The following is a 27,343-nucleotide window of genomic DNA, read 5'->3' on the forward strand; positions in this document are numbered from 1 at the left end:
TACTACTTCACACAACGGGGTGGTTTTCGGTCCATTATAGTCTAAACTACTTTTTGTTTTCTTCACAGTTTCGCCCCAGATCTTGAATATTTCTTCTGATGTCACAGTGAATGAAGGAAGCAGTGTGACCCTGCTGTGCCAGGCCTTTGGCAGACCTGAGCCTACTGTCACGTGGCGGCATCTCACTGGTCGGCGTAAGTGTGATCAGCCTATGTTGAGCAATGGGTGATTCTGGCAGCCAGATGATGTGGGGGATCTAGGTGTGAGAATAACATGTCCAGGTGGGAGGTGTGGACTGAAGGATATTGTGCAGTGTAAAAAGATCTAGGCATTTAGTCCATCCGGCGCGTTAAAGAATGGAAATCTTGTTGGGTACATGGGTGTACAAAGATATTTTTCTCCTATAACTCTCTATATTTTTACAGTTATAGAAGGTTGTGAAGTATCCCTGTTTACATCTGCAAGAGCAAAGTATTTTCTACATTGCAGGATCATTTTTTAACACAGAGCAAGTTAATGTTCACTCTATTCAAATCGAGCCATGCCTGAATTTGTTTGCATACATTTTCTCCTCAAGTTTATGTTTTGTACAGTTTTTCTATGCCCAAGAGAAACAGTGAAAACCTTTGTAAGCTTTGTAAAGTTGGAAAGCTTTACACAAACCTTCGGGGAGGTTGCCAAATGCAGTTAACTACTTTGCGCACACCCCTAATCAAAATTCCAAATGAGAACAGTTTCCGCTGAATTGTACTTATGTTTTCCTAGTACAGTATCGGATAGATGTAAGACAACAAAGGTACAATTTATTTCCTTTATTGCTTTTGATTTTCCATTTCCTTTATTTTAACTCTTGCAACGCTTTCATTCGCTCTAGTGTCCTGCTTGGTTGAGATCTGGTGTGTTGTTACAGATTTAGGTGTTCATTCGAGTGGTCCGTAACTCCCAATTTGGTGATGAGTTACTAGCCCAATCAGAAATGAAAATTAACGAAAGAAAAGTAGGACTCACGGATCCACCCGGCCCCACTACCACCCACTGGATGTTTCACAGGCTCAAAGCAGGCAAAATGTGCAGGTGGAAAAAAGGACAGACCGAGGTATAACATGACAGACTCACTGCAGAAACACAATTTCTGTGTGCTGTTCCACATTTATGAATGCAACGCTCATAGTAACCCCGCATTTCTGCATTCCAGAAGTACTAATACCTACGGGATTGGTACTTCCTCGTTGGGAATACCAAAGCGAAGCATCCTGCGAAGCCTTAAGAGCTAGTATTTGGAACCTCTCGCTCTTCTTAAACCTTAGAAGAGGATCATAAGCCAGTGAGGCGGATACATAACTGTTGTTTGTGTGCAGACTATAGGCTATTTTCAGCCTCCTTACATTCCTTGGGTGATCTTAAATTGGATTCACTCTCTTATAGTCATATTTTAAATCTTAACCTAGAAAGAGAGACATAAGGGTAGTAAGGGTGAAAAGGCGCCGCACCTCTAGGCAGTAAACAAATAATTTTTACCAAGTAGAGAGGTATAATGAAAAGTCTGGTGCAAACTGGCCCAGTGCCTTACTACCCTGTAGGCACCAAAACGGGTACTAGGAGTACCCTACAACAAAAATGGGACAAGATGGCCGCAGCACACAGAATGTAATGTCCAACAGTATAGCAAGAATAAATATTCCTGGTCTCGTATTGCAGGTTGGAGGAAGTATGAAATCGAAGAGAGTTTTGAGTCTTTTTTGGCGATGGTATCTTTATTTGTAGGTGTTAGAGATCACTGTGTCATCATGAAGATACAGCCAACACGTGTTTCGTCACACAGGTGACTTCATCAAGGCTGCAAAACAGTAATGTGAACAAAAATTGGGCATATATGTGTGTATGGAATCTAGTGTGTGCTAGTTAAGTGATCAAGTGGGGAAGATTCTAAATCCAAAAACCAGACTCCAGTGGTGAGAGCTTGTGTAAGTAAGTATAGAGTGAACATGGCAACAAAAATGAGTGTATAGTAATTGGGACCCAAACTGTAAATCATGAAAATACCAAGTAAATCACCGTGGTCATGCGGATTATATATAGAAAAAAATGTCGGAAAGCTTATAACCAAAGTACTATGTAGATAGAAACCACGTTGTCTAGCAATTGGTATACAAAGATAATAAGGTAAATGGGATAGGTGGGTGAGTAGTACAGTGCAGGACTGAGAGAGGCCAGGAAGAGAAGGTGAGTAGAGAAACATAGGAACATAAAAGAGAGAGTGGTCTAGAGGAGAAGTAATAAGACTCAGTAGACTGGAGAGAGAGAAGTGGGTCAGTAAGTACATACCTTAAATAGTAGTAAACCTGCCAGTAGTATGGCTGCCCAAGCAGCTGCAGGTGCGTATGGTAAGGAGCACGTGTAGTAAAACAGGTATACAAGGCCCTGGTAAGCTTGTAATCATGACCTAAGAAGGTATTGGAAAAGTTTGAGGGTAAGAGAAATGGGTATGGACTGGATAAAGGGAACGAAAAGCAATGAAAATGTAATGGGGCAGGACCCAAGTCACGGGTGGAGTGGTTAAATTAAAGTGATTGGACGCCAGTGATGAGTAATACCCTAAAACGGCGGTATGGTGATCCTGGCAAAGTAAGAGGATGGCCAATGAGTGTGAGGACAGGGAGCAAGGCAAGTGCGGGAGGGCGAAAAACGGTGATTGGAGTGGTAAAGATGGTAGAATTAAACACCACGTTACCCTAAATGTGGTCCCTAAGGAAAAAATATGGACAGTCAGAAACTAGCGCGGTCGGAGTAAAGGTGTAACAAGCCCAGGCGGGTCGGGTAATAATAACTAGTTTAGCAGTGATGTACCGGCAGTTAAACCGAAGCATGTTTGAGGAGAGAAAGAGTCGAAGTGCCTAGCCGATACATAATAAGTATCTGTCTTCTAAGCGTAGCGTGAAACGTGGCAGTAAAACCGAAGCGTGTCTAAAAGAGAAAGAGTAAAAGTGCCTGGTAAAATAAAAGATAAGTGTGTGGCTTCTAAGCGTAACGTGGGTCGCGGTTAAAACCAAACAAACCGGCATGAGCGTGGGGCAGTGATAAGAAAGTGGTACTAGCTGCATTAACAAGGTGGCATGGAAGGCACAGTGAATGCTAAGAATTAAATAATAAGGGCGAGTCGGTGACATACCTGTAAGTAAGAGTAGCAGCGACCTTCCCGTAGTCTCGATAGCGAGTAATGGTCTCCGAGGACCTGCGCACCTCTACAGAAATAGAGGGTGGGAGTGTGGCCGAAATAAAAGAGGGACTTAGATAGGTGGTGCAGTGGCAAGGACGGCGGCCATCTTGGGTGTACAAAAAAGACGGCGGTATAGCAAAACAATGGTAGATACGGGCAAAGGCTAACAGAATGCTGGTCAGGGAGCGGCTAGTTGCGTTATGATGCTAGGCACAAGGTGAATGTCTAGAACAAACGTAAAGAGGATAAAGGTGAAAGAGAGACGTAAGAAGGAAGGAGAAAAAAGGAGGGAAAGAGGAGGAAAGGTAACAGAACATACACAAAGAAACCAATACCAGTTAATGAGCAGTGGAAAGTGTGAAATGAAACCATGGATAAGTATGAAGTGCGGTAAGCGTTAGGTGCCGTGAATACATTAGCTGAAAGGCAGCAAATGTATAAGTAATTCAGAGAATGTAATGATACACCGCTGGGCATGGACATCAGTAGACAATAGCTGAAACATGTAAGAGCCAAGGCCACTAAGTACAGTAATTAGGTGCAACAGTCAGATCGCTATATAAATGTAAAGGTACATCAGTGGGATACACAGTAAACCACAACATTGTGAGAATCAGAAAATAATGTTGTATCCATTGTTGCGCTCGGGCATACTTATGTACATGAATATTCATCAAAAGAAGGATGTAATATGAGAATTACAGCCATAGGACAGAGGAATAAAACAATCATGTAAGAAAGAAGTGTAGTTCACGATCCGTGTTCAGGCCTAGTTCAACTGCGCGTAGTTTTATAATCCATTTGGACTCACATCTACGCAGGTCCCTGGTTCTGTCTCCCCATCTCGGTGAGTTGGGGACCTGAGTGATGCCATGGAACCTAATGTTCAAGAGATCTTTTTCCCAGTGTAAGGTGTTGAAATGAACAGCAAGAGGATAGTTGGTGTTGACATTTCTGATGGCTCTGACATGTTCCTGAATACGTTCCTTCAGTGGACGTATGGAGCTTCCAACGTAAATCAGACCACATACACAAATCAGGCAGTAGACAGTGTGCCTTGTGTTGCAATTCATGAAAGTCTTGATGTGGTGCGTGGTCACGGTGTTGTAGGAAAAGGAAGTGGTTTTGTTGAGGGCTAGTTGGCAGGATATGCAGCAGCCACATTTGTAAAAACCATTCGGTTTCTCTGGCATCCACCCAGGAGGTCGTGCCTGAGGGGAGGGACAGAGAAAGCTGGGACACAAAATGTTCCTAAGGGTCCGACCTCTGCTGTGTACGATAGTAGGGGACCCGCCCATTGAGTCTTTAAGACAAGTATCCAACATTAACAAATGCCAGTGTTTCTTGAGAATGCGCAGAACAGCCTTGCTCGCAAGGCTGTATTGGGTAATGAAAGAGACTGGTCTCCTGTTGGAGGGACCCTTGGCAACAGGTTCTTTGGGGCTTTTGATCAGTAAGTCGTGTTGGTCCTTATTCAAGATGCGTTTGCTAGCTACCGAGATGAGTTTGTTGGTGTAACCCCTAGCTCGGAAGCGATGAGTCAGGTTCTTAAGTTCCTGCTTGAAAACCTTAGTGTCAGTACAGTTGCGTCGAATCCTGACCATTTCTCCGTATGAGATGGCCCTAATCTGAGAAAGGGGGTGAGCGCTGTGCGCATGCAGAACAGAATTGCAGGCAGTGGGTTTCCTGTAAAGCCTCGACATGATCTTGTTATTGGAGATGCATAGAAGTAAGTCCAGGAACTCAATTCGATTAGTGTCCACCTTATGAGTGAACACTTAGTTGAACTCATTTGTATTAAGGTGTTCGATAAGACTATTGAGGTCCGAGATGTTACCAGTCCATATAGCAAGAATATCATCAATGTATCTCCCCCAATATAGGATATGTTCGGTGAGATGTGCTGGACAATTGGACCATAAGTGTATTTTCTCAAACTGGCCCATATAAAGATTGGCATATGAAGGAGAGAACTTAGCTCCCATGGCTACACCCTGACATTGTTGAAACCACCTGCCATTGTGTAGGAATACATTGTTCTCTAGTACTAGTCGTGTGAGGTCAAGGAGCATGTGTGTGTGCTCATACAGTGTGGCATCTCGGGCACTGAGCGTGAGCTGAAGCATTTCAAGATCCCTTTCCAGGGGAATAGACGTGTATAGAGAGCTAACGTCGAGACAGACAAACACACAGCCTTCCGTCCACTCGATGTCTTCCAGTTGACACAACAGATCCCGGGTGTCTTGTATATATGACGGAAGGTTAAGTACCAAGGGTTGGAGAAAGGAGTCAATGTACTCAGAAATATGTTCTGTAGGAGAGCCAATCCCTGAGATAATGGGTCTGCCAGGAGGAAACCTCCTGGCTTGTGGACTTTGGGTAGAATATAAATGCAGGGAGCCCTGGGTGCCTCAATGTACAAAAATCTGTACCGAGTAAGCCTGGGTGTCATTGAGTTGTCTGTCAATTTCTGTAATGTAGTCAGCCTTGTTCATGATAACAACGTTGCCCCCTTTGTCGGCCTCCCTAATGACAATGTTTGGACATGTGGAGAGTTTGTGCAACGCTCGGAGTTCATTAGGGTTGAGATTTTTAGTAGGTCTATGAGTACCGGTGCTTGTCTTGTCCTCTAAGTTGTAAAGATCTGTACAGACAGCTTTGTAGAAGACGTCGATGTGGTTGTCTCCTGACCGATCTAGAATACAGATTTTTGTACATTGAGGCACCCAGGGCTCCCTGCATTTATATTCTACCCAAAGTCCACAAACCAGGAGGTTTTCCTCCTGGCAGACCCATTATCTCAGGGATTGGCTCTCCTACAGAACATATTTCTGAGTACATTGACTCCTTTCTCCAACCCTTGGTACTTAACCTTCCGTCATATATACAAGACACCCGGGATCTGTTGTGTCAACTTGAAGACATCGAGTGGACGGAAGGCTGTGTGTTTGTCTGTCTCGACGTTAGCTCTCTATACACGTCTATTCCCCTGGAAAGGGGTCTTGAAATGCTTCAGCTCACGCTCAGTGCCCGAGATGCCACACTGTATGAACACACACACATGCTCCTTGACCTCACACGACTAGTACTAGAGAACAATGTATTCCTACACGATGGCAGGTGGTTTCAACAATGTCAGGGTGTAGCCATGGGAGCTAAGTTCTCTCCTTCATATGCCAATCTTTATATGGGCCAGTTTGAGAAAATACACTTATGGTCCAATTGTCCAGCACATCTCACCGAACATATCCTATATTGGGGGAGATACATTGATGATATTCTTGCTATGTGGACTGGTAACATCTCGGACCTCAATAGTCTTATCGAACACCTCAATACAAATGAGTTCAACTTAGTGTTCACTCATAAGGTGGACACTAATCGAATTGAGTTCCTGGACTTACTTCTATATATCACCAATAACAAGATCATGTCGAGGCTTTACAGGAAACCCACTGCCTGCAATTCTGTTCTGCATGCGCACAGCGCTCACCCCCTTTCTCAGATTAGGGCCATCCCATACGGAGAAATGGTCAGGATTCGACGCAACTGTACTGACACTAAGGTTTTCAAGCAGGAACTTAAGAACCTGACTCATCGCTTCCGAGCTAGGGGTTACACCAACAAACTCATCTCGGTAGCTAGCAAACGCATCTTGAATAAGGACCAACATGACTTACTGATCAAAAGCCCCAAAGAACCTGTTCCCAAGGGTCCCTCCAACAGGAGACCAGTCTCTTTCATTACCCAATACAGCCCTGCGAGCAAGGCTGTTCTGCGCATTCTCAAGAAACACTGGCATTTGTTAATGTTGGATACTTGTCTTAAAGACTCAATGGGCGGGTCCCCTACTATCGTACACAGCAGAGGTCGGACCCTTAGGAACATTTTGTGTCCCAGCTTTCTCTGTCCCTCCCCTCAGGCATGACCTCCTGGGTGGATGCCAGAGAAACCAAATGGTTTTTACAAATGTGGCAGCTGCATATCCTGCCAACTAGCCCTCAACAAAACCACTTCCTTTTCCTACAACACCGTGACCACGCACCACATCAAGACTTTCATGAATTGCAACACAAAGCACACTGTCTACTGCCTGATTTGTGTATGTGGTCTGATTTACGTTGGAAGCTCCATACGTCCACTGAAGGAACGTATTCAGGAACATGTCAGAGCCATCAGAAATGTCAACATCAACTATCCTCTTGCTGTTCATTTCAACACCTTACACGGGGAAAAAGATCTCTTGAACATTAGGTTCCATGGCATCACTCAGGTCCCCAACTCACCGAGATGGGGAGACAGAACCAGGGACCTGCGTAGATGTGAGTCCAAATGGATTATAAAACTCCACGCAGTTGAACTAGGCCTGAACACGGATCGTGAACTACACTTCTTTCTTACATGATTGTTTTATTCCTCTGTCCTATGGCTGTAATTCTCATATTACATCCTTCTTTTGTTGAGTATTCATGTACATAAGTATGCCCGAGCGCAACAATGGATACAACATTATTTTCTGATTCTCACAATGTTGTGGTTTACTGTGTATCCCACTGATGTACCTTTACATTTATATAACGATCTGACTGTTGCACCTAATTACTGTACTTAGTGGCCTTGGCTCTTACATGTTTCAGCTATTGTCTACTGATGTCCATGCCCAGCGGTGTATCATTACATTCTCTGAATTACTTATACATTTGCTGCCTTTCAGCTAATGTATTCACGGCACCTAACGCTTACCGCACTTCATACTCATCCATGGTTTCATTTCACACTTTCCACTGCTCATTAACTGGTATTGGTCTCTTTGTGTATGTTCTGTTACCTTTCCTCCTCTTTCCCTCCTTTTTTCTCCTTCCTTCTTACGTCTCTCTTTCACCTTTATCCTCTTTACTTTTGTTCTAGACATTCACCTTGTGCCTAGCATCATAACGCAACTAGCCGCTCCCTGACCAGCATTCTGTTAGCCTTTGCCCGTATCTACCATTGTTTTGCTATACCACCGTCTTTTTTGTACACCCAAGATGGCCGCCGTCCTTGCCACTGCACCACCTATCTAAGTCCCTCTTTTATTTCGGCCACACTCCCACCCTCTATTTCTGTAGAGGTGCGCAGGTCCTCGGAGACCATTACTCGCTATCGAGACTACGGGACGGTCGCTGCTACTCTTACTTACAGGTATGTCACCGACTCGCCCTTATTATTTAATTCTTAGCATTCACTGTGCCTTCCATGCCACCTTGTTAATGCAGCTAGTACCACTTTCTTATCACTGCCCCACGCTCATGCCGGTTTGTTTGGTTTTAACCGCGACCCACGTTACGCTTAGAAGCCACACACTTATCTTTTATTTTACCAGGCACTTTTACTCTTTCTCTTTTAGACACGCTTCGGTTTTACTGCCACGTTTCACGCTACGCTTAGAAGACAGATACTTATTATGTATCGGCTAGGCACTTCGACTCTTTCTCTCCTCAAACATGCTTCGGTTTAACTGCCGGTACATCACTGCTAAACTAGTTATTATAACCCGACCCGCGTGGGCTTGTTACACATTTACTCCGACCGCGCTAGTTTCTGACTGTCCATATTTTTTCCTTAGGGACCACATTTAGGGTAACGTGGTGTTTAATTCTACCATCTTTACCACTCCAATCACCGTTTTTCGCCCTCCCGCACTTGCCTTGCTCCCTGTCCTCACACTCATTGGCCATCCTCTTACTTTGCCAGGATCACCATACCGCCGTTTTAGTGTATTACTCATCACTGGCGTCCAATCACTTTAATTTAACCACTCTACCCGTGACTTGGGTCCTGCCCCATTACATTTTCATTGCTTTTCGTTCCCTTTATCCAGTCCATACCCATTTCTCTTACCCCAATTTTTTTTCCAATACCTTCTTAGGTCATGATTACAAGCTTACCAGGGCCTTGTATACCTGTTTTACTACACGTGCTCCTTACCATACGCACCTGCAGCTGCTTGGGCAGCCATACTACTGGCAGGTTTACTACTATTTAAGGTATGTACTTACTGACCCACTTCTCTCTCTCCAGTCTACTGAGTCTTATTACTTCTCCTCTAGACCACTCTCTCTTTTATGTTCCTATGGTTCTCTACTCACCTTCTCTTCCTGGCCTCTCTCAGTCCTGCACTGCACTACTCACCCACCTATCCCATTTACCTTATTATCTTTTTATACCAATTGCTAGACAACGTGGTTTCTATCTACATAGTACTTTGGTTGTAAGCTTTCCGACATTTTTTTCTATATATAATCCGCATGACCACGGTGATTTACTTGGTATTTTCATGATTTACAGTTTGGGTCCCAATTACTATACACTCATTTTTGTTGCCATTTTCACTCTATACTTACTTACACAAGCTCTCACCACTGGAGTCTGGTTTTTGGATTTGGAATCTTCCCCACTTGATCACTTAACTAGCACACACTAGATTCCACACACACATACAGTATATGCCCAATTTTTGTTCACATTACTGTTTTGCAGCCTTGATGAAGTCACCTGTGTGACGAAACACGTGTTGGCTGTATCTTCATGACGACACAGTGATCTCTAACACCTACAAATAAAGATACCATCGGCAAAAAAGACTCAAGACTCTCTTCGATTTCATACTTCCTCCAACCTGCAATACGAGACCAGGAATATTTATTCTTGCTATACTGTTGGACATTACATTCAGTGTGCTGTGGCCATCTTGTCCCATATTTTAAATCTTAGACCGATTTATATTTTTGTGAAAGAATGACGGATAAGTTAATTATTTTAAGAAACACAGCAGACTGGAAAGTCTTCTGGTGCAGAGGATAGCCACTGTCCACACACCTTTGAATTTTTGCAGTGGTGTACACATTATTTCTTGAAGTTGTTCAGCGTGACAGTCAGTTTTTACAACTTCTCAGAACTGCAAAGTTTGACAACCATGACCATTGAGTGTGTCACACTTTGCACAAAAATAGTTTTTGCCATGGACTTTTTATGAAAAAAAACTTTTTAACAGAGAGCCCTTCCAACTAATGTAGGCTGATAACTTTTTTCCCTCAAACCATACATTTTTCAGAATTTGGCAAAACCGTATGTGTTTCTAAATTGCTTGCTAAAATTGGCTAAAGCCAGCAATACAAAGTTTGTACACTCAGATATTTAACAGAAAGTACCAGTAGGGATTTTTGCGTGCTAATTGTCCAGGAGAGTCCATGGTTTGCACCCTGAGTATGGCATACTTTGCCTCCTGTGGATTTGATGGGTTGATTCATTGCAAAGTTCCCAGCCGATGAGCACTGCCAGGATCAGTGATTCCATAACTGAAAGAAGGTAGTAGCCACGGATCACAGCCCAGCAGTGGTACCAAATAGCAGCAAAAGACCAGAAACAGTGCCTTTTATACCCAGTGGAGAGTCTCCAGACGACAAATAATACTTTGACTAGAGTGCTGAATCTCTGAACAATCCCCCGAGGCTAGCTCCTTGATGTGTAATCTTTGACTCTTCTTCGTAAAATACAATGTGCATGATCCATTACAGTGATATGTTCAGGCAATATGACTTTAAATATTTTATTTATTTAAATTTCTTGCTGAAAAGTTGCAAACTTTGTATATCATCCATAAAAAAAAATGGCTCATGCAATTTGAAACTTTTTAAAGCGTTTGGAAAATATGGCTACGGAACGTTTGAATGGTCAGGTTTCAAATTAACTAGGAGGCTTCCAACTACTGGAATAAAAGTACAATGAGATATATGTAATACATGTTTGTGGTTATTGCACTACATGCGATAAATGTCAGAGACCGTGAAATATGCAAACATTGTTCTGTCTAATATGATTTTCATCATAATAATGACGGCCCCTATTCCATTCCACAGAGCTATTCTGTTGTCAAGTTATTGGGATTGTGTTGCGTGAAGGCCCAACAGAATGGTTGCTTAAATTATATGGCAAAAACAAATCCATTTGAGCAATGAACATTTTTATGAAATCTGCAAATTACGTGGCAAATGTGCTAAATCTATTATTATAGAGTAAATGCTGCCATCACCGAATTGCATGAATTAACCCACTCCCATAGTGCATTGTTTTATCAACAATTTGTTCATGAAAAATAAACAAAGGCTAAAGATTATATTTCCAATCAGTGCCCATTGTTATCGGCACTTAGAAGAAAAAAGCCTTTTCAAGTCTACTACCCCTAAAGTTAACATATTATAAAACAGGGGCGTAACGAGTATCATGTATAATATGGTCTGGAGAATTATATATATATTTCAAAAACAGGAATGGAGCACTCATGCGATAGTAATTCCACGCAAATAAACGCGTTTCATCTTTCGCCTTCCTCAGTACTAGCCATACATTCTGAGGGATGCTCACACGCTTTTTTATGCAACAGGTGACATCAATGTTAATTAATTAGTCGACACATTCGAGAAAGGACAGTTTTCTCTACTATTCAGAGTCTATGGCAGCCATTTGTACATATCTTAACTCACCACAGTCTTAATGGCCGCATTCGCACTGTGCCTTTTTCTTTTCCATTTAAATCAACATTGACACAATCACAATTGAGCCTGATTACAATGTGTGGCACAGCAAAAGTTTCCATAAATATAGCACTGCTTAAAGTCACGCAATCATTTTCACACCTTGCGAAATGAAAGCAAATATATTCAAGTGAAGCAGCCTTCACGATCTCAGATATTTGTATCCCTCCCCACAGCCATCATATCCAATTTCCTAGGTACAGCACACGATGGAGTCGGACCAATGCCTAAACCACCAGCAATTTGAATAATTGCCAAGCAAATCAACGAGGCTGCACTTTCCAGAGTGACACGCTGCAGTGCAGGCACTGTGCTAATATCCATTTCAAAAGTTCACCATGCATCTGCCTAGATGCATGGTGAACTTTTGAAGTGGAAATATACACACACACACACACACACACACACACTTAAAAACCAAAGGTTACAGGGGTAGTTAGGTTCTGAATTTAGTCATACAAAACCTTGTAAATTTGGCAGTTATAGTTTTTTCAAGTAACTATAACTCATTCCCCTAGTAACTATATCTCCCGCTCCCGCAGTGCAGTTTTTTTCTTCATTAATATGGCTGCTAATGCTTCACTGATATTTTTAATGGTGTCATAAAAGTTTTTATTAGCTCTGTAGTATCTGGGCACATTAGCAGTGCAAGGCAAGGACAAGAGTTATGGGAATTAACTTTGGATATGCACACCCCCGGGACACAGCTGTTTGCTGTGGCTTGGTAGAAGCTTTGACAGATGCAACCAAGCCTTATTCCCCACCTCCAAAAAACACTAGGCCGCACCCAGGGGGATAAGGTCCCGGGGGCCAAGATTGGGTTGGGGGACCGCTTGGCATCTTCCCCTAAAAAATTAAATGTTTAGGCTTCGCCCTGAGGGATAGGATACACATGGCTAGGATCAGCCTTTGGGAAGGACTGCGTGAACCCGTCCCAACAAAAAAACATAAATATTTAGGCTGGGTCCCAGGGCATTGGGTCCCTACGGCTGAGATTGGCCTGGGGATCATGGGGCTGTGCGGTCCCCTTCCCCAAAAATAAATGTATAGGCCGGGTCCTGTGGGATGGGGTGGCCCGAGCCAAGATCCATATGGGGAAGGGCCTGTGCTGCCCTCTCCTCTCAAATAAATTAAATATTTAGGTCAGGCCCTGGGGGATGGGGTACCCAGGACCAAGATCAGCCTGGTGAGGGAGCCATATGGGGTTGGGTTGTTATAGGAGTTATAGGGTTTGGCAGCAGGGACTGTCCACAGGCCTGGCCCTGTGGCCAACCCCCGCTGCACATTGTCAAAGGCCTTGTGCAGCCCAGTGTTGAGTGGTTTCAGGGCCTGCACCGTGGTGGTGGTTGAATTAACATATAGTATTGAACATTACTTTGTGTTAAAAAAACATAGAAATTCACTGAAAAAAAACAAAGGTTACGGGGACATTATAGTTAGGTTCTGGATTTACTTGCACAGAACCATAGAAATTCAGCGGTTATAATAAGAATGCTTTCAAGTAACTATAACTCCTGCCCTAAAGTAACTAAAACTAAAGGCTACTGAAGGTGTATCCCAAAACGACATACCCAAAATCATCACGAGATGCCTACATCCCTACATTTTACACTCAGCCTATCATGATATTTTGATCATGCCAATCCCTCCTTTTCAGCATTTTAGATCCTCTCATTAAACCAACTAAAATCCTTCACTGGAACGCTTCCCAGATATGCAGTCTGTCTCCTCATTCCCCAAATTCGAGTCCACTATAGCAATACTTCTCATCATGCAAAAACACTTTGATGATTATTCTGTTTCTGCTCCCTAATTTATCTGCATCAACCCCCAACACTTCACGCTGTAAATTTGTGTGCAGGTTAGATGTATGGTTTGTATTATTTCATCCTTTGTACAGTTTATAAAATCACCTCTTCCCTTTATATGTTATCCGCTCAAATTGTACATGGCCAGAGTACCACATTTTTGTGCAGTGCAAAAAGTTTCTTGTCAAAATGGTTTTACTTCTCAATTAAAACACATAATAAAAAAAGAAATAGGAGTACTAAGACATGAACCATAAGAGAAGTGGCAGATCTGTGTGTCATAGTATTAGAATTCAGAAGGCATGGCGCACTGTATAATGTATGGAAATATCATGAACGCCTGAAGAATTACTTCAGAGCGGAGATTTAATTTATATCCCCACTACATTAACACATTTACTAAATCAAATCTGGCGTGTACAGCAAAGAAATAAGGTCAAAAGAGAGATATAGACAGGAAAAACTATATTTTTTTGTCTTTTATTGTAATACAGCTTTTTAATGTGTCTTTAATTTGGTTTTGGTTAAGACCTGACTGCTGGTGTGAAGCTCTGTACACCATTCCTGTAGAGTGGGACCTTGCCGCAGGTCTGTCTCCTACCTCTCTGCACTGCACTGCTCTTGCAGGGTTTTGGATTTTGTGTATTAAAAAGCATGACCACTCCTTATTTTGGAAATAATATTGGCAATGGGCACAACGTCGTCACTGTTAGCTGGATGGGAATGGAGAACAGGCATTGGTGGATGAACAGGTGGATAAGGGTAGGTGTCGCTGACATGATATGAGATAAATGAAACTACATATATGTGTGGATAGATGAGTAAATTATGCATGATAACTGGTTTGATCATGGAGGGAATGCCAGACTTTGCTTTGAGGAGATTGATATTATAGAGGTATGTCCTCCTCAACTCTGCATGCAGGTAAACTGAGGTATAGATTTCTGTATGGATTAATGATAGATAACATTATGTATTGTTTTCCCATCTCATTAGGCATGAACCATTTCATTGGTTACTATAAGCCCAAGCATCACCACCAAACATATTGTTCTACACTTTCATAGTTAATGAGCGTAACCCGAATTACACCATACCAAATTAGAAAGAGCTCATGCAAACACAACTGAAGTAAGAAAATTAATATTGTTAGTAGGAACTACATACATACCAAACAAAACGTGCTGGTTTGGATCATGAAGATTGAAACCCAAAGCCTTCTCAATAAAGAGTTGATATATAATAGAAAAATCATACACAACGAACCTCAGTGTTCAACATAGGACTAATTTCAGATTACTGACTATAAGATAGTCAATGCGTGGCAAAGCAAGAGATCACAAAGAAATTCAGAATGTCCCAGAACGCTCCATGACCGATGTATGCCAGCAATTGTCATCTAGCAGGAAGAAAATTATAGACTGGTGGATCACTTCTTAGAGTATGAACGGTTGTGCTGTGGGAACGAATTGTGTTGTATGTTTTGTTTTTTTGCATGGCATTTTACCCCAGACTGTCCCAAGGGGACTTTATATGTTATGAGGAGCTATCACTGTCACTGTAGTTTAAAGACAGATTCAATGTGTCTGTTGCTGAACCAATGTTTCAGCCAACAGGTGTGGGTAGTACAGTGGGGCGCAGCTCCTGTACTAGCACCATCAGCGGGCTGTTCCTATGCGTTCCACAGACACCAGCAAACAAACACTACCATTAACCACAGTATCATATGAACACTAGTATAACTGACACATGAAACATCCATTCATGTCCATGGCAATTTGCAGGCAACTTAAGGACATTTGCTGAAACATGCCAAACTTGCTAAAACAGATCCCACAACGTTTGGATTTTATGAAAACAGATCCATGATTCAAAACAAATCTGATAGGACATGTATAGCAATGCCATTAGACCCTGACCAGTCTCCCAACAAGCTTGAATAAGAATAATGAACTGTTTGATCACAATTGGGGCTAATTAAATTTAAAGTTCTGTTTATTACTTAAAAAAATAGTGAACTTAAAATAGTTGTACTAATGCCCAATCAAGATGGGTGGACACGTCGCCATTTTTTGCTGCCCATTCCTGCCAGGCAAACCCTGGTGGTGAGTGACATCCATGGTGAGGGGAACGTAATTTTTTTGTTTAAAAAATAAAATAAATCCTGTTTCAGGAAAATCAGGAAGGAATGCTATTTGACGCAGGGTTGTGTTAAGTTGTTGCAGTCTTGCACCAAACAGTGGATTGCATTGACAGGAATCACTGTGATGGCAGTTCCTGGCAGTGCTTTATAAATGACTCCCAGCTTGACAACCATTGAAGCGTTTGGTAGGCGGTCCCTCCATCATGGGGACTGAGGTATTTAGTCTGCGCCTATTGCCAAACGGCAAGCCGTCCCCAAGATATAAATGAGACATTTATACTCTAAATATTTTGCCTTACACCATAATGACTGAACTGTTTTAAGGCAAGGCCAAGGGGGACAATTTTCTAGGGCATCTACTTTCTAGGGGGGGGCTGCTAAAATGACCAGGACAATCAGAAGCATAAAAAACCCATAACAACAGTTTCTATCTTAACTTGACAGCTGGGCATGTTCTTCACTGAAGCTTCATGTGCATACCTGGCCTGCCAAAACATCACCCTCAGGCCGTCATGAAGATGGTGCTAATTAAATTTAAAATTAAACCTTTAGTCTTGTGCCACTCTCCTTATACCATATCACATCTTCAGCTCTTCTCTATCCCCCCTTTTATCCTTACATTTTGCTCTCATTTTGCTTATATTTCTGTGTATTGTACTTCCCGCTTTTTCTCTCTATCCCACCTAGGTCTACCATACCTCTCTCTCTATAAATCACTCTCTGCCCCACATTTCTTTATCATATCTCTCATTATCTCTTTCTGTGCATACCTCTACTTCTATTCATCCCTACTAATTCTACTCCATCTCCCTATCTCACTACTGTATCACCACTCTATTTATATTTCATCTTCCTCTTGTCTCTCTTAAATCTATCTCACCTCTAACATATCTTCATTTCTTTCTCTCTCACTCTCCCTCGCTATCACTATCTCTCTCTCCTGGCCTCTCCTTTTACCTCAACCTTTCTCTAACTTACCAACCTCTACTTCCACCTCACTCGCTCTTTAACTTGTATCTCTCTCACAATGATATCACTTGTTAACCCACCTCTCTCTCTCTCTCTAACCTCTCAATTTACTTCTCCATTCATTCACAACCTCAACTCTTCACCTTCCCTCGCTCTTTCTGCCTCTACTTCTCGTTACCGTACGCATTTCTTGAAACTTCTCTTTGTCTACTTCTATCAGTGATAGCTGCACTCTCTTCTTTTTCAACTCATCATCTCTATCCCACTCCTCTCTCCCTATCTCACACTCTCTTTTTATACATATTTAGCACACTCCCTCTCTCTACCACTCTTTTTACACCAGAACTCTATCAATGTCACCATCTCTTTACCAGTTTATCAGCATCATCTCCCGTTCTCTATTCCACTTTTGTCTCAGCACCTGACCTCTTTTCTCTCTATACTTTATTATTCTTTCCTTCAACCCTTCTCTCTGCATCACAAATCTCTTAACCTGCCCCACATTTCTACATACTTAGTACATTTCCGTGTTATGTCTTAATATCATATAAGTGTGAAACATTTAAAATTGAACAATTGTCATCAATATCAAGAACCAATGCAGCATCGCCTGTGGCACACATTTCCTGAAAAACATTGTACCCATTTTCCCACTATTTAAAAAAAAAAAATCTCTTTTGCTTACTTCGGCTTCCTCGTTTCAACATTGGTTTTCATGAAAAGAATGGCAGGGCTTTCAAGTAACCAAAATGATCACTGATACTTATGATTTTCCTGATGGCTTATGCATGACGTGTCTGACTTCCCTGAAAATTATGAAGCAGAAGGGGGATTTTACACAATAAGAATTGGGCTGTGGTGATATAAACTATCCATCCAGAATAAATCTAGTGTGATGTTCACCAAAAACAATTAGATTATGTCAGCATCATCTCCAATAAGAGTAAGAATAAAGGTAAGAAAAAGTATAACAAGATATTTTCCCACATGACTCTGATCATAGGAGGATATTTGACAGGAAAACTAAGCCTATCTGATCTTCTCCAACATAAGTACTAATGTGGTGAGTTTGGGCCTGATCTACATATTAGTGGACAAGTTAATCCGTCACAACGGTGACGAATATCCCATCCGCCGAAATCTAAATTTCTATAGGATATAGATTTCGGTGGACGGAGCATCCATCACCATTGTGACAGAGTAACTCATCCACCAGTATCTAAATCAAGCCCTTTGTTTATAACAAGAGTAAGACTACGATGAGACTGTTACTACTTAGAATAAACAAATCGTTCTATCTTATCCATTCTAACTAAGACTATGATGGGGTTTCCTCCAATCAAGAGAAAGGCTGTGCTGTGATTGTTTTGTATACAATGTAACCGTCAAAGGCATAAACGAGAAATGCTGCACAAAGCAATCAATTACACCATAAAAAAGTAGGTGTCTGTTAGTATGAGAACGTGTAGATAAGGTCCTGGATGTGTGGGATGGTGGATGTTTAATACAAAGAAAGGACAAATGCTGTTATTTAAATATGTACAGTGATGGATATTTTCTATTAATGTAAACTAAGTGTGTAATTACTAGCGAGGATTCTCCTGACATGAAGTTATTTGTGAGAGCAGTCTTGAAAGAGTTGAGTAGAGTGATACATTACAATTTAGTTGGAAGAGAGACCAAACTGATAGATGTACCAAAAACTGGAGGCTTCACAAGGAGGTTAGATCTTCAGACACCTGCTGCAGACAGAAGAGATGGGTGATAACATGTCACCCACCTTCCCCTGCCTTCTTCAGCCCTCGAGTATCAAACAGCAGCAGATCTCCATCAGTTGAAGCACTGGATCCAGAGCCCAGCCCTTCACTATTCTTATGTGAGAGCAGTTAAAAATGGAAGATATTTCCTCATTGCTCTAATGTCAGACCAGGGAATAACCGTGTTTCCAAACAAGTAAGTTAAATAATGGTTACCCTTAATAACCACATATTTTGTCCTGTAACTTGCATTGGTCTCATGTAAAATACTGGATAAAGTAAAATGACACGAGAAAGAATACAATAACATCTAAAAAATATGAAAAATTATTTAGAAATTGTAACTTCCTTGGTTAAATTATGAATATATAAATGATGAAGCATGCCACCAAGGGGCAACCCTGGTGGATGAGGGTTTTTTTAACAAAAAACTTTTTTCTGTGGAAGTTTTTCCCCTCTGGGTTGGGTCTCTAAATACGTTTACTAAATTATTTTCTAAACTAGCTTCTTATCAGTAATTAGGAGTCAGAACAACAAAATGGAAAACATAAAGTATAGAAAATTAAAATACAAACCACATTATTATCAATGTTTTACATTATAAATGGATATCATAAATGAACTGATGACATCTTAGTGACTATTTATGGTAGCAATATCTAGCAATCAGAGCTCACCCAAAACCTATGATTAGAATGCTATCCTTTAACGTTATGTAGCATAAAAGACAATGGGCACCAGATACAACTTTGGAAATAATGCCCTTGGAACCCTTCCTCCAGGACACACAAGCTCCAGATCAGAACGCTCCTTTTTACAGGGGCTGTGCCCAACAAAACCTAGGACCTCATTTACAAGAATGTGACATATCAGCCCGATGTGTCATATTTCTTGTACAGCCTAATGATTCCCTAATGACGCCATTGATGTGCACTATTTAATATACAGAGTTCCATGATGCACGCTTCCACAGATGCGTCGGAAATTCTGATGAATCTGTGTCGCATCTGTGTCACTAAACTGAGGCACTGCTCAACTAGTGTAAAAAAATGGTGCTACACCAGCAATGTGAGGAAGGCTGCCATAGACAAAGCCCTGCATCAGTGTAATGCCTGCTCTGAGCAGGCATTAACATTTTAACACAGTGAAGTCGCAGAGTGACGCAGTGGAATGTAAACTTCACTCCATCAGTTCTGCATGGCTTTTTGCACAGGAACGCCTACCTCCCATATATTATACCTGACACAGGTAGAATGTGACGCAAGGCTTTGCAAACTGATACATTGGGGCCAATGCATCAGTTTGTAAATATGAGCAGTGTAAAGAACTGTTTGGCGCCACCACTGCATCAAAAAAAAAATGATGCAATTGTGGCACAAAGACCTTGTACATGAGGTCCTTAGTTTATCTCAAATTGCTCCTCTATGACTCCCTTGTCTACATTCTTTCTCTGATTTTACTCCTCATCTTGACAAATTGACTAACATCCTACCTGCCAGTGCAAGTAAAAAATTAACCAGACTCACCTTCCAATCATACTCATTAAGAATATACAACACACCTATTAGTCATTTGAACACTCTCCTGTGATGGAAATATGTAATCTGATGACAGTCATACTGTAATAAACATAAACATAAATAGGCATACAGATACATAAACAAAATTAACTGTTCCGTTTCGCTTTCTTTGAAGTTGCATTGATGTTAAACACTTAAAACACATTGATGTTTAACATTTGTGTCCGTGTAAGGCTGCTGCATAGGTGGAGTCCATTAAAAAAGATAGGTAATAGTGGGAAAGGTAGTGCTCGGTGATGAATTAGACTCTTATATTGAGAGGTAATAGGGTATTGGTGGCTTGGAGTTCACAAGCACAACTGAAAGCAATAAACCCAACCCAACAAAGTAATTATTTGCCAAGGGAAGTTTTGGCTATCCACATCAATAACTTACCAACATTATAAAAAAAATAGCACAAAAGTGGCATTTAAAAGCATCAGTTGAAGGAACATTATAGTTATCATTCTTCAGTTGTTGTGTGCTATGCAAGTATAGCCCCTAGCTAATGCGCTGATCATGGCCTTACACATGATGCGAAAGCTTACCTCAGAAAATACATAATCGGTGACATCACTGATAATGTTGCTTTATCACATACATCATTATTGACATAATATGATAAGTCACTAAAATTTCGAACAACTGCCCTTTTCGAAATCTGTTTGCTAACTCTCGAAATATAACTTTATTTCTATTTATCTGTTTTGAACTTAACATTGACATTGGTTTAGCTACCTTGGTAACAATATACCTAATGTCATCGGTGATGCCACTTATATCATTTGTGATGTCACCTCTAACATCAGGTATCAGTTCCTGAACTATGCATTAAGGACAAGTTATTGTTAAAGGCAGGTCTCACCTCTTTCAGTTGCCTTAATCTCTTCTTTAAGTAAGTAAAGACTCTGCCCTCTTATTCTAGGTTGTAGAAGAATCAGTGAGGAATCTTAACCTCATTGATTGCCATGCTGACCTATGTAAATGTTATAAAACGCTGTACCCAGTGTGCAATTATCACTTCTAGACACATCCTGGCAGGAGCCTCAAACTATAAGGAAAGTGCCCATCCAATATGTGTTTAAGGTCTGTACATAAATTGGATAAAGAATGCTGCATGTGAGTGAAGAAATCCCCCAGACGTCAAGGAGTTAAGTAAGCTGATAAAATGTTACGGAAAAGCATGAAGAGAGATTTGTACACAAAGGCACCTTTGAAAGAATGACCAAAAGCACATGTTAAGAACTTCTCAAAATCCAAGACAACAAACTAAATACAAACTAGAAATCAGAAAACAAATAGAAGCAAACACCTATAGCGAATGCCTCCCACCTCATATATCCTCACCGGGGCTTGACCCCTGTACAGGTTCTATAGCTAGAAAGATAGCTCCGTATTTTAGAAATACTACAATATCCATATAAACATACAAGATAAATAAGAGATTGAGTTCGAAGTTAGTTATGACCACGTTAAATATAAAAAATAGCAATACGTTGTGATTTGCAGTTTTAAAATTGTTTTTCTGGTCACAAACTTTTCTAGAAGTTCATCTAGAAAGCTACAATAGAAGTAGTTTTCATTGCATACATCTGGTAATAGTACGCAACTCAACACAGGAGGATGGAAGCCTTCTGTGCAGATACAGAGGCGCTTTTCTTTTTTCTCCACTGGGAGACATTTTTCTCCATGAGAAAACCCTTGCCCTAAATCTCTAGTAAACGTGAGGTGAATCATTTCCCTTCTCAATCTGGAGGACGAGTTACTCCAGCACTCACGAGTTACTCCAGCACTCACTAGAGTAACTTCCCTACCATTTCAAAAGGGGGAAGGGATCCGATCAATTTGAGAATTCTTACAGACATCCATGTATGTGGGGGTTCCACGTTTCCAAGGCAAGCCATGCCCTGGAATGTCCTTGGCACGTCCCCTTCGCACTCTTTAAATGAGAGTTTCTTATGCAGATTTCGCCATATTTGTGGCACTGAAATCTCAAGTTGTAAACCTTTTTTCTGTTGCCAGGAATCCATTTGTGAGGTACTTGATGGTATATTATTTTCACCGAGGCTCCAAAGTACCTTTATTTCAATAGTGGTCTTTTAAATGTTTTCAACAGCATTCTTAGAGGTTTATACAGAACAAAGCATTGGTGATATTTTAAGAATGTGGCAAAAATTTTATAATTTCTGAATTTCTCTTCATACAAAACCTCAACAAGAGATATTTCTGCTCGAACTCGTTTCCTACTTGAACCTACCATTTGTTTTTTAACCAGGGACATGCCCTTGCATGGTATGATTGTATCATTTTGTGTAATTTCACAAAATGTTCATACACTTATGCAATTTGGCACACCTGTATGAAAATCAGACAGTCCCTAAGTAACGTTTTTTTCTCAATGAATAAATATATGCACTTGACTTCTATGATAGCATATGAAAGTATTCAGCATGATCACCCCGCGAGACCCTCTGCATTTCTGGAATATTCTGATAAGTCACCAATGTTTGTTCGGGACACACACATACAGTGACACTTCCAATAGTGCAAAAGGTCATTTATTTAGGACAGGCTTTAAACATAAACAACATTGAACTTCAAGTGTATACCCAAACATTAACTAAACCCCCAACTTCAAGTTTTCCTTTACTCATCTCTCTCTCTTCCAAACCTCTCTTCGCTTCTCCTCCCCTAGACCCTCCCCTATTCCTCACATGCCCTACTTGCTTCGAGCATACCCACTCACTCTGCTCCTTCACCTCCTTGTTATTCCCCTTGGAAGGGTGGACAAGCCCACATCTGGCTCTCCACCCTCCACCATCTTCTGCCATCCAGCAAAACCCACTTGGCGTTTTGCTGTCCCACCCCAGAAAGAACAAACCTTCTTCAAGTCCCCCTTTTTCTTTTCTTTACTTTTTTTTTTACAATACCCCTAGGTTTGTTCTCTAAACCAAAGCTTCTCTTCCATAATTCACCTAACAGCAACCTCAACTCTGTCAAATAATACGCGTTTCCTAACTTCGACAGATGTACCCCATCCGCCCTAAAAAGTGTCTCCTCATGCTCCTTGATGTCCTCGTGCTTAAGGACCTTGATCCCCTGGGCCCAACAGAAAACCCTCATGGCCCTGTTCAATTTACTGCGAGCCCGGTCTATGGCTCGGTGATTAACTGCCCCTCTCCACACTCACCAGGGCACAAACTCTGTCCACACCAGGCAAGTGCCGTGCAACCTTTGTTTCAACAGTTCCAAGTCTCTCTGCATCAGTTGTATGAGTGTGAGCCCTGATAGCTTAACAAGGTAATTTTCCCACAGGTGAATCAGTAGTAAATCAGGACATCCCCATTCCGGCAAACTTGCAGTGATAAATGGAAGCAAACTTCCCCACCTCACCCCACTAAAAAACTTCATGGTGTCTGCTAGGAAGTCCCATCGCCGTGCGGTAAATTTGCTTCTCTGCAAACTTCGCAGCCCAGTGAACGAAAGAATGGCCGACCAGCCATGTCACCATCTTGCTGGTGTCCTGTAAAACAGAAGCAGAGGAAGAGGTTTCGCCGCACTTGTGCCCTCGCCCCCCCTTCGTGACCCTGCTCACCTCTGCGCCACTCTGTGGCCTAGCCACGCAACCTGTAAAGAAAAAACACTGTAAAGGCTGTCCTGAAAACTTAACCCCCCCAATCCCCACAGGTAATCAAAACGCCTATTTGAAAAATTGCTGTGTCGTGGTCTCACATAACGTTCACAACATCTGGATTTCCATTTACCTATGGCCTTAATTTTTGCCCAGTCCCAACCCAAGTGAGCTGCCGCTGTAGCTGTGCCAATCCGAAATGAATGCGTGCCAAAGTCCACTGCGCGCCGGCCTAATCGCCCAAGAGCCATTCTCAACACCTGCAGCAGCTGATAACTAGTAAGCTTCGCCCCTGTGGCATGAACAAATACCTTGTATTCCCCCGTCCCGCGCAGCCTTTGTTTGAACGCCATCCATTCCTTCACCGGGCATGCTAGTTCACCCCCCGTTTCAAGCCATACCCATTTTCCCTTTCCCAACTGATCTGTCTTTGAGCGCCAGAGCCAAATGCCCAACCGGTCCCCATGCATGCACACCTCCTTTGTCTTTACCCCATCTCTTTCCCCACCCCCAACAATTCAGACACTCTGAACGCACCAAAAAACATCCAGACCATGCACAGTCGGAATAAACCCACTTCATACTCGTCCGCGCAGCATACTGGCAATACATGTAATAACTCGAGAAGTATGTCAAACGTGATGGGTTCTCTGGCTGGTTTGCTTGCACTGGACCTAACTCTGCCCCAGGCCTTCAACATTCGCCCTAACAGGTCATTGCACGCTGGATCGGTCCCAAAAAACAATTTCCCATGAAACATAACCCCATACAGTTTTCCCCCAATAGTTGCAGGAAATAAACCCTCCTCAATCAGATACACCACAAAATGCAGTGCGCGTGCCTCAAGATCCTGCGACCCTAAAGGCCAAAAATTTCCCACAACCAACTCAAAAATTGAAACTCCAACCATGCAGCCTGTAACTCCGCCTGGTGGACACTGCTAAAGACATCTCCACCAGCCCCGTGATCATCACGCCCCTCACTCCCAAATGTCTGCCGTGCCTGAAGTCTTGCTCCATTCCGCTTCTGAGGCCAACTCGTGGAAACGCTGCCACTGTGAACGAGACAGGGAGTCCGCGATCTCGTTGTAAATCCCAGGTATGTGTGCTGCTTTAAAAATAACATTTAGAGATAAACATTTAAGCATAAACTGTCGCAATAAGCGCAACACTCTAAGGTCCCTCGCCCGCTGCCTGTTGACTAGTTCCACCACCGTCATGTTATCCACCTGGAAAACCACTGAACTGTTGGCTAATTCCTGTCCCCAGACTGCCAGAGCCACCAAAAGTGGAAAAACTTGAGGACCCATTGCTGGAGCCATGGTTCAGCACACCATCTCCCGTCCCAAGAGAAACCGTCCCGCTGCATCAGAAAAAATTTGAACCTGCCACACTGTATCGGTGTCCCCAAAAGACATAGGTACCCCATTGAAAACGTTCAGAAAAGTTTCCCAAACTTTAATGTCTTCTCTCAGGGCCAACGAAATCCTAATCCTGTGGTGTGGGAGTACTGCTCCTGACATGGATAACCCCAAGCACCTACAAAATGTCCTTCCTCCCCTCACCACCCTGCATGCAAAATTAAGGTCTCTCAACAACTTTTATGCCATCCACAAATCCATCTTGCGAAGTCCCCGTACCACAGCCAGGAATTCTAGAATCTCCACGACTTTAGTTGACGGCAATCAGGCCACCAACGTGTTTGCGTCCAATTCGATGTCCAAAAAGGTCATCACTGCTAGCGGGCCCTCCATCTTTTCTGGGGCCAAAGGCACTCCTGCCTGCTGAGTTAATCTCTGAAAGTCTGCCAAAGCCCGGGCGCAAGCCCCAGATGTGGCCGTCCCTACAAATAGAAAATCATCAAGATAGTGAGTCACCGTTCGATGCCCACTCCTTTTAACAAAGACCCACTGCAAGAAGGTACTAAAGCTTTCAAACGGTGCGCATGAAATAGCACAGCCCATGGGTTACACCCGGTCTACATAAATGGCTCCGTCCAACTGCGTACCCAGGAGGTCGAAATCTGTTGGATGAATGGGTAATAGCCTGAAAGCCGATTGTATATCACATTTTGCCATTTCTGCCCTGCGCCCACATTTCAGAACTAACCTCACGGCGTCATCCACCGAGGCATAAACCACCTTGGAGTCCTCGTGTGCAATAAAAATGTTGACAGACATTCCCTCAGGCCATGACAAGTGGTGTATTAAACAAAATCCACCCAGTGCTTTTTTGAGCACGACTCCTAGGGGTGATATCATTAAATTCTCACTTGGCCATTCGTAGAATGGCCCTGCTATTCTACCCAGGGCCACCTCCTTCGCCACCTTGTCCCGAACCACCTGAGGTTGTTCTTTGGCTGACCGCAAATTATCCGCCCATCTCCTATACCGAGGACCCTGGTATCCTACTCTAAAACCTTCACGAAAACCCCACTCCAACTGACAAGCCTTATCTGCCTCTGGGTAGCTGTGTAACCAGGGCAATAAAAACTCCAGCCTAACCGGCATAGGACCACTTTGGCGCTGTACCACCTTGTGTCCCCCGCCCTCTGGACGCCCTCCATTGTACTGCTGGACTGGATAAGGAAAAGCACTGAGTGATTGGATGATGGCCCCCGCACTTAGAGCTATCATGTTTGAACCTATACTGTTGTCGAGAGCAGAATCCTTTATTGAAATTCCAACAAGCCCCCGTGGTGGGCACCAGGGCCTTGCTGGCTGCGCCCGCCTCTCCCTGGGCGGGACGAGACTGAAAAGGCTTTTAGACAACTGGCAATCCACTCACTATATGCGTGGAGGCCGAAGATTGAGCCGATGCCATCCATTACATCCATAGTTCAGAGTCCACATCCCCCCATGGTTTTTCCGGATTTACGCTCACCCTGGCCCTGAACTCCTAGTCATAGCTCAGCCATGCAAAACCCCAAAAATTTAACTGCGTCTTCCTTATGATGTCCATGTACTTAAAAAGTGCTATGGCTCTGTCCGGATATTTCTCACAATAGATACTGGCAAATATCAGGAAGGCCGATGTCCAATTAGCCATTGTAATAGGGACCCTGGGCCTGCGTGCCAGCTCCCATTCCTCCTCCTTGGAACCCTCCTTGGCCTGAATATCCCTATGTAAAAGTTTAAAAACATCTACATATTCGTGTCTCCAAATTGGCGCTTTCGTTTTCTCTGCCAAATGTGACCCCAGTGGCATGGCCAATCCCATATATGGGAGCCGCTTCTTATGGCTTCCCCCTTCCTTATCTTCCGTAACCGTGTCATCCCCTGTCTTCTGACTGCCTTGTTCAGTAACTGCTGCGGGTAGGGCCTCCTTAATCTTGCGTACGTCCCCTTCCTGGCCTAAACCAACCCCGGGTGTTTCTAAAACTGACCCATCTCCAACACCAACAGACTTGTGTGTACATGGGCCTTTGGTGCCTCCTCTCCCTTCCCCCCAAATTGACCACCAACTCCCATTACCTCTGTCCGCTACCCCCATGTTCCTTGGCGTTTTCTTCAAGAACTGTCCTTGTGACGTCACTTGCCGCACTCCTGATGGCCCTTCCGCCAAGATGGTGTCCTGTAAAACAGAAGCAGAGGAAGAGGTTTCGCTGCACTTGCGCCCTCGCCCCCCCTTCGTGACCCCGCTCACCTCTGCGTCACGGATCTCTCCTTCTTCCCAATCATCCCCTTC

The 27,343-nt window shown here is 42.7% G+C and overlaps 1 protein-coding gene across 1 annotated transcript in view; it reads left to right on the plus strand.

Moving 5' to 3' along the window:
* Window positions 1-27,343, plus strand: part of OPCML (opioid binding protein/cell adhesion molecule like) — a 1,147,432-nt gene that overhangs the window by 799,177 nt on the left and 320,912 nt on the right. The window contains exon 3 of the mRNA XM_069224456.1: window positions 69-194. Coding sequence (XP_069080557.1) covers window positions 69-194 — 126 coding nt within the window. The remainder of the gene's footprint in view (window positions 1-68; window positions 195-27,343) is intronic.

This window comes from Pleurodeles waltl, chromosome 3_1, assembly GCF_031143425.1.
Source record: "Pleurodeles waltl isolate 20211129_DDA chromosome 3_1, aPleWal1.hap1.20221129, whole genome shotgun sequence".
In the NCBI taxonomy this organism is placed as follows: domain Eukaryota; kingdom Metazoa; phylum Chordata; class Amphibia; order Caudata; family Salamandridae; genus Pleurodeles; species Pleurodeles waltl.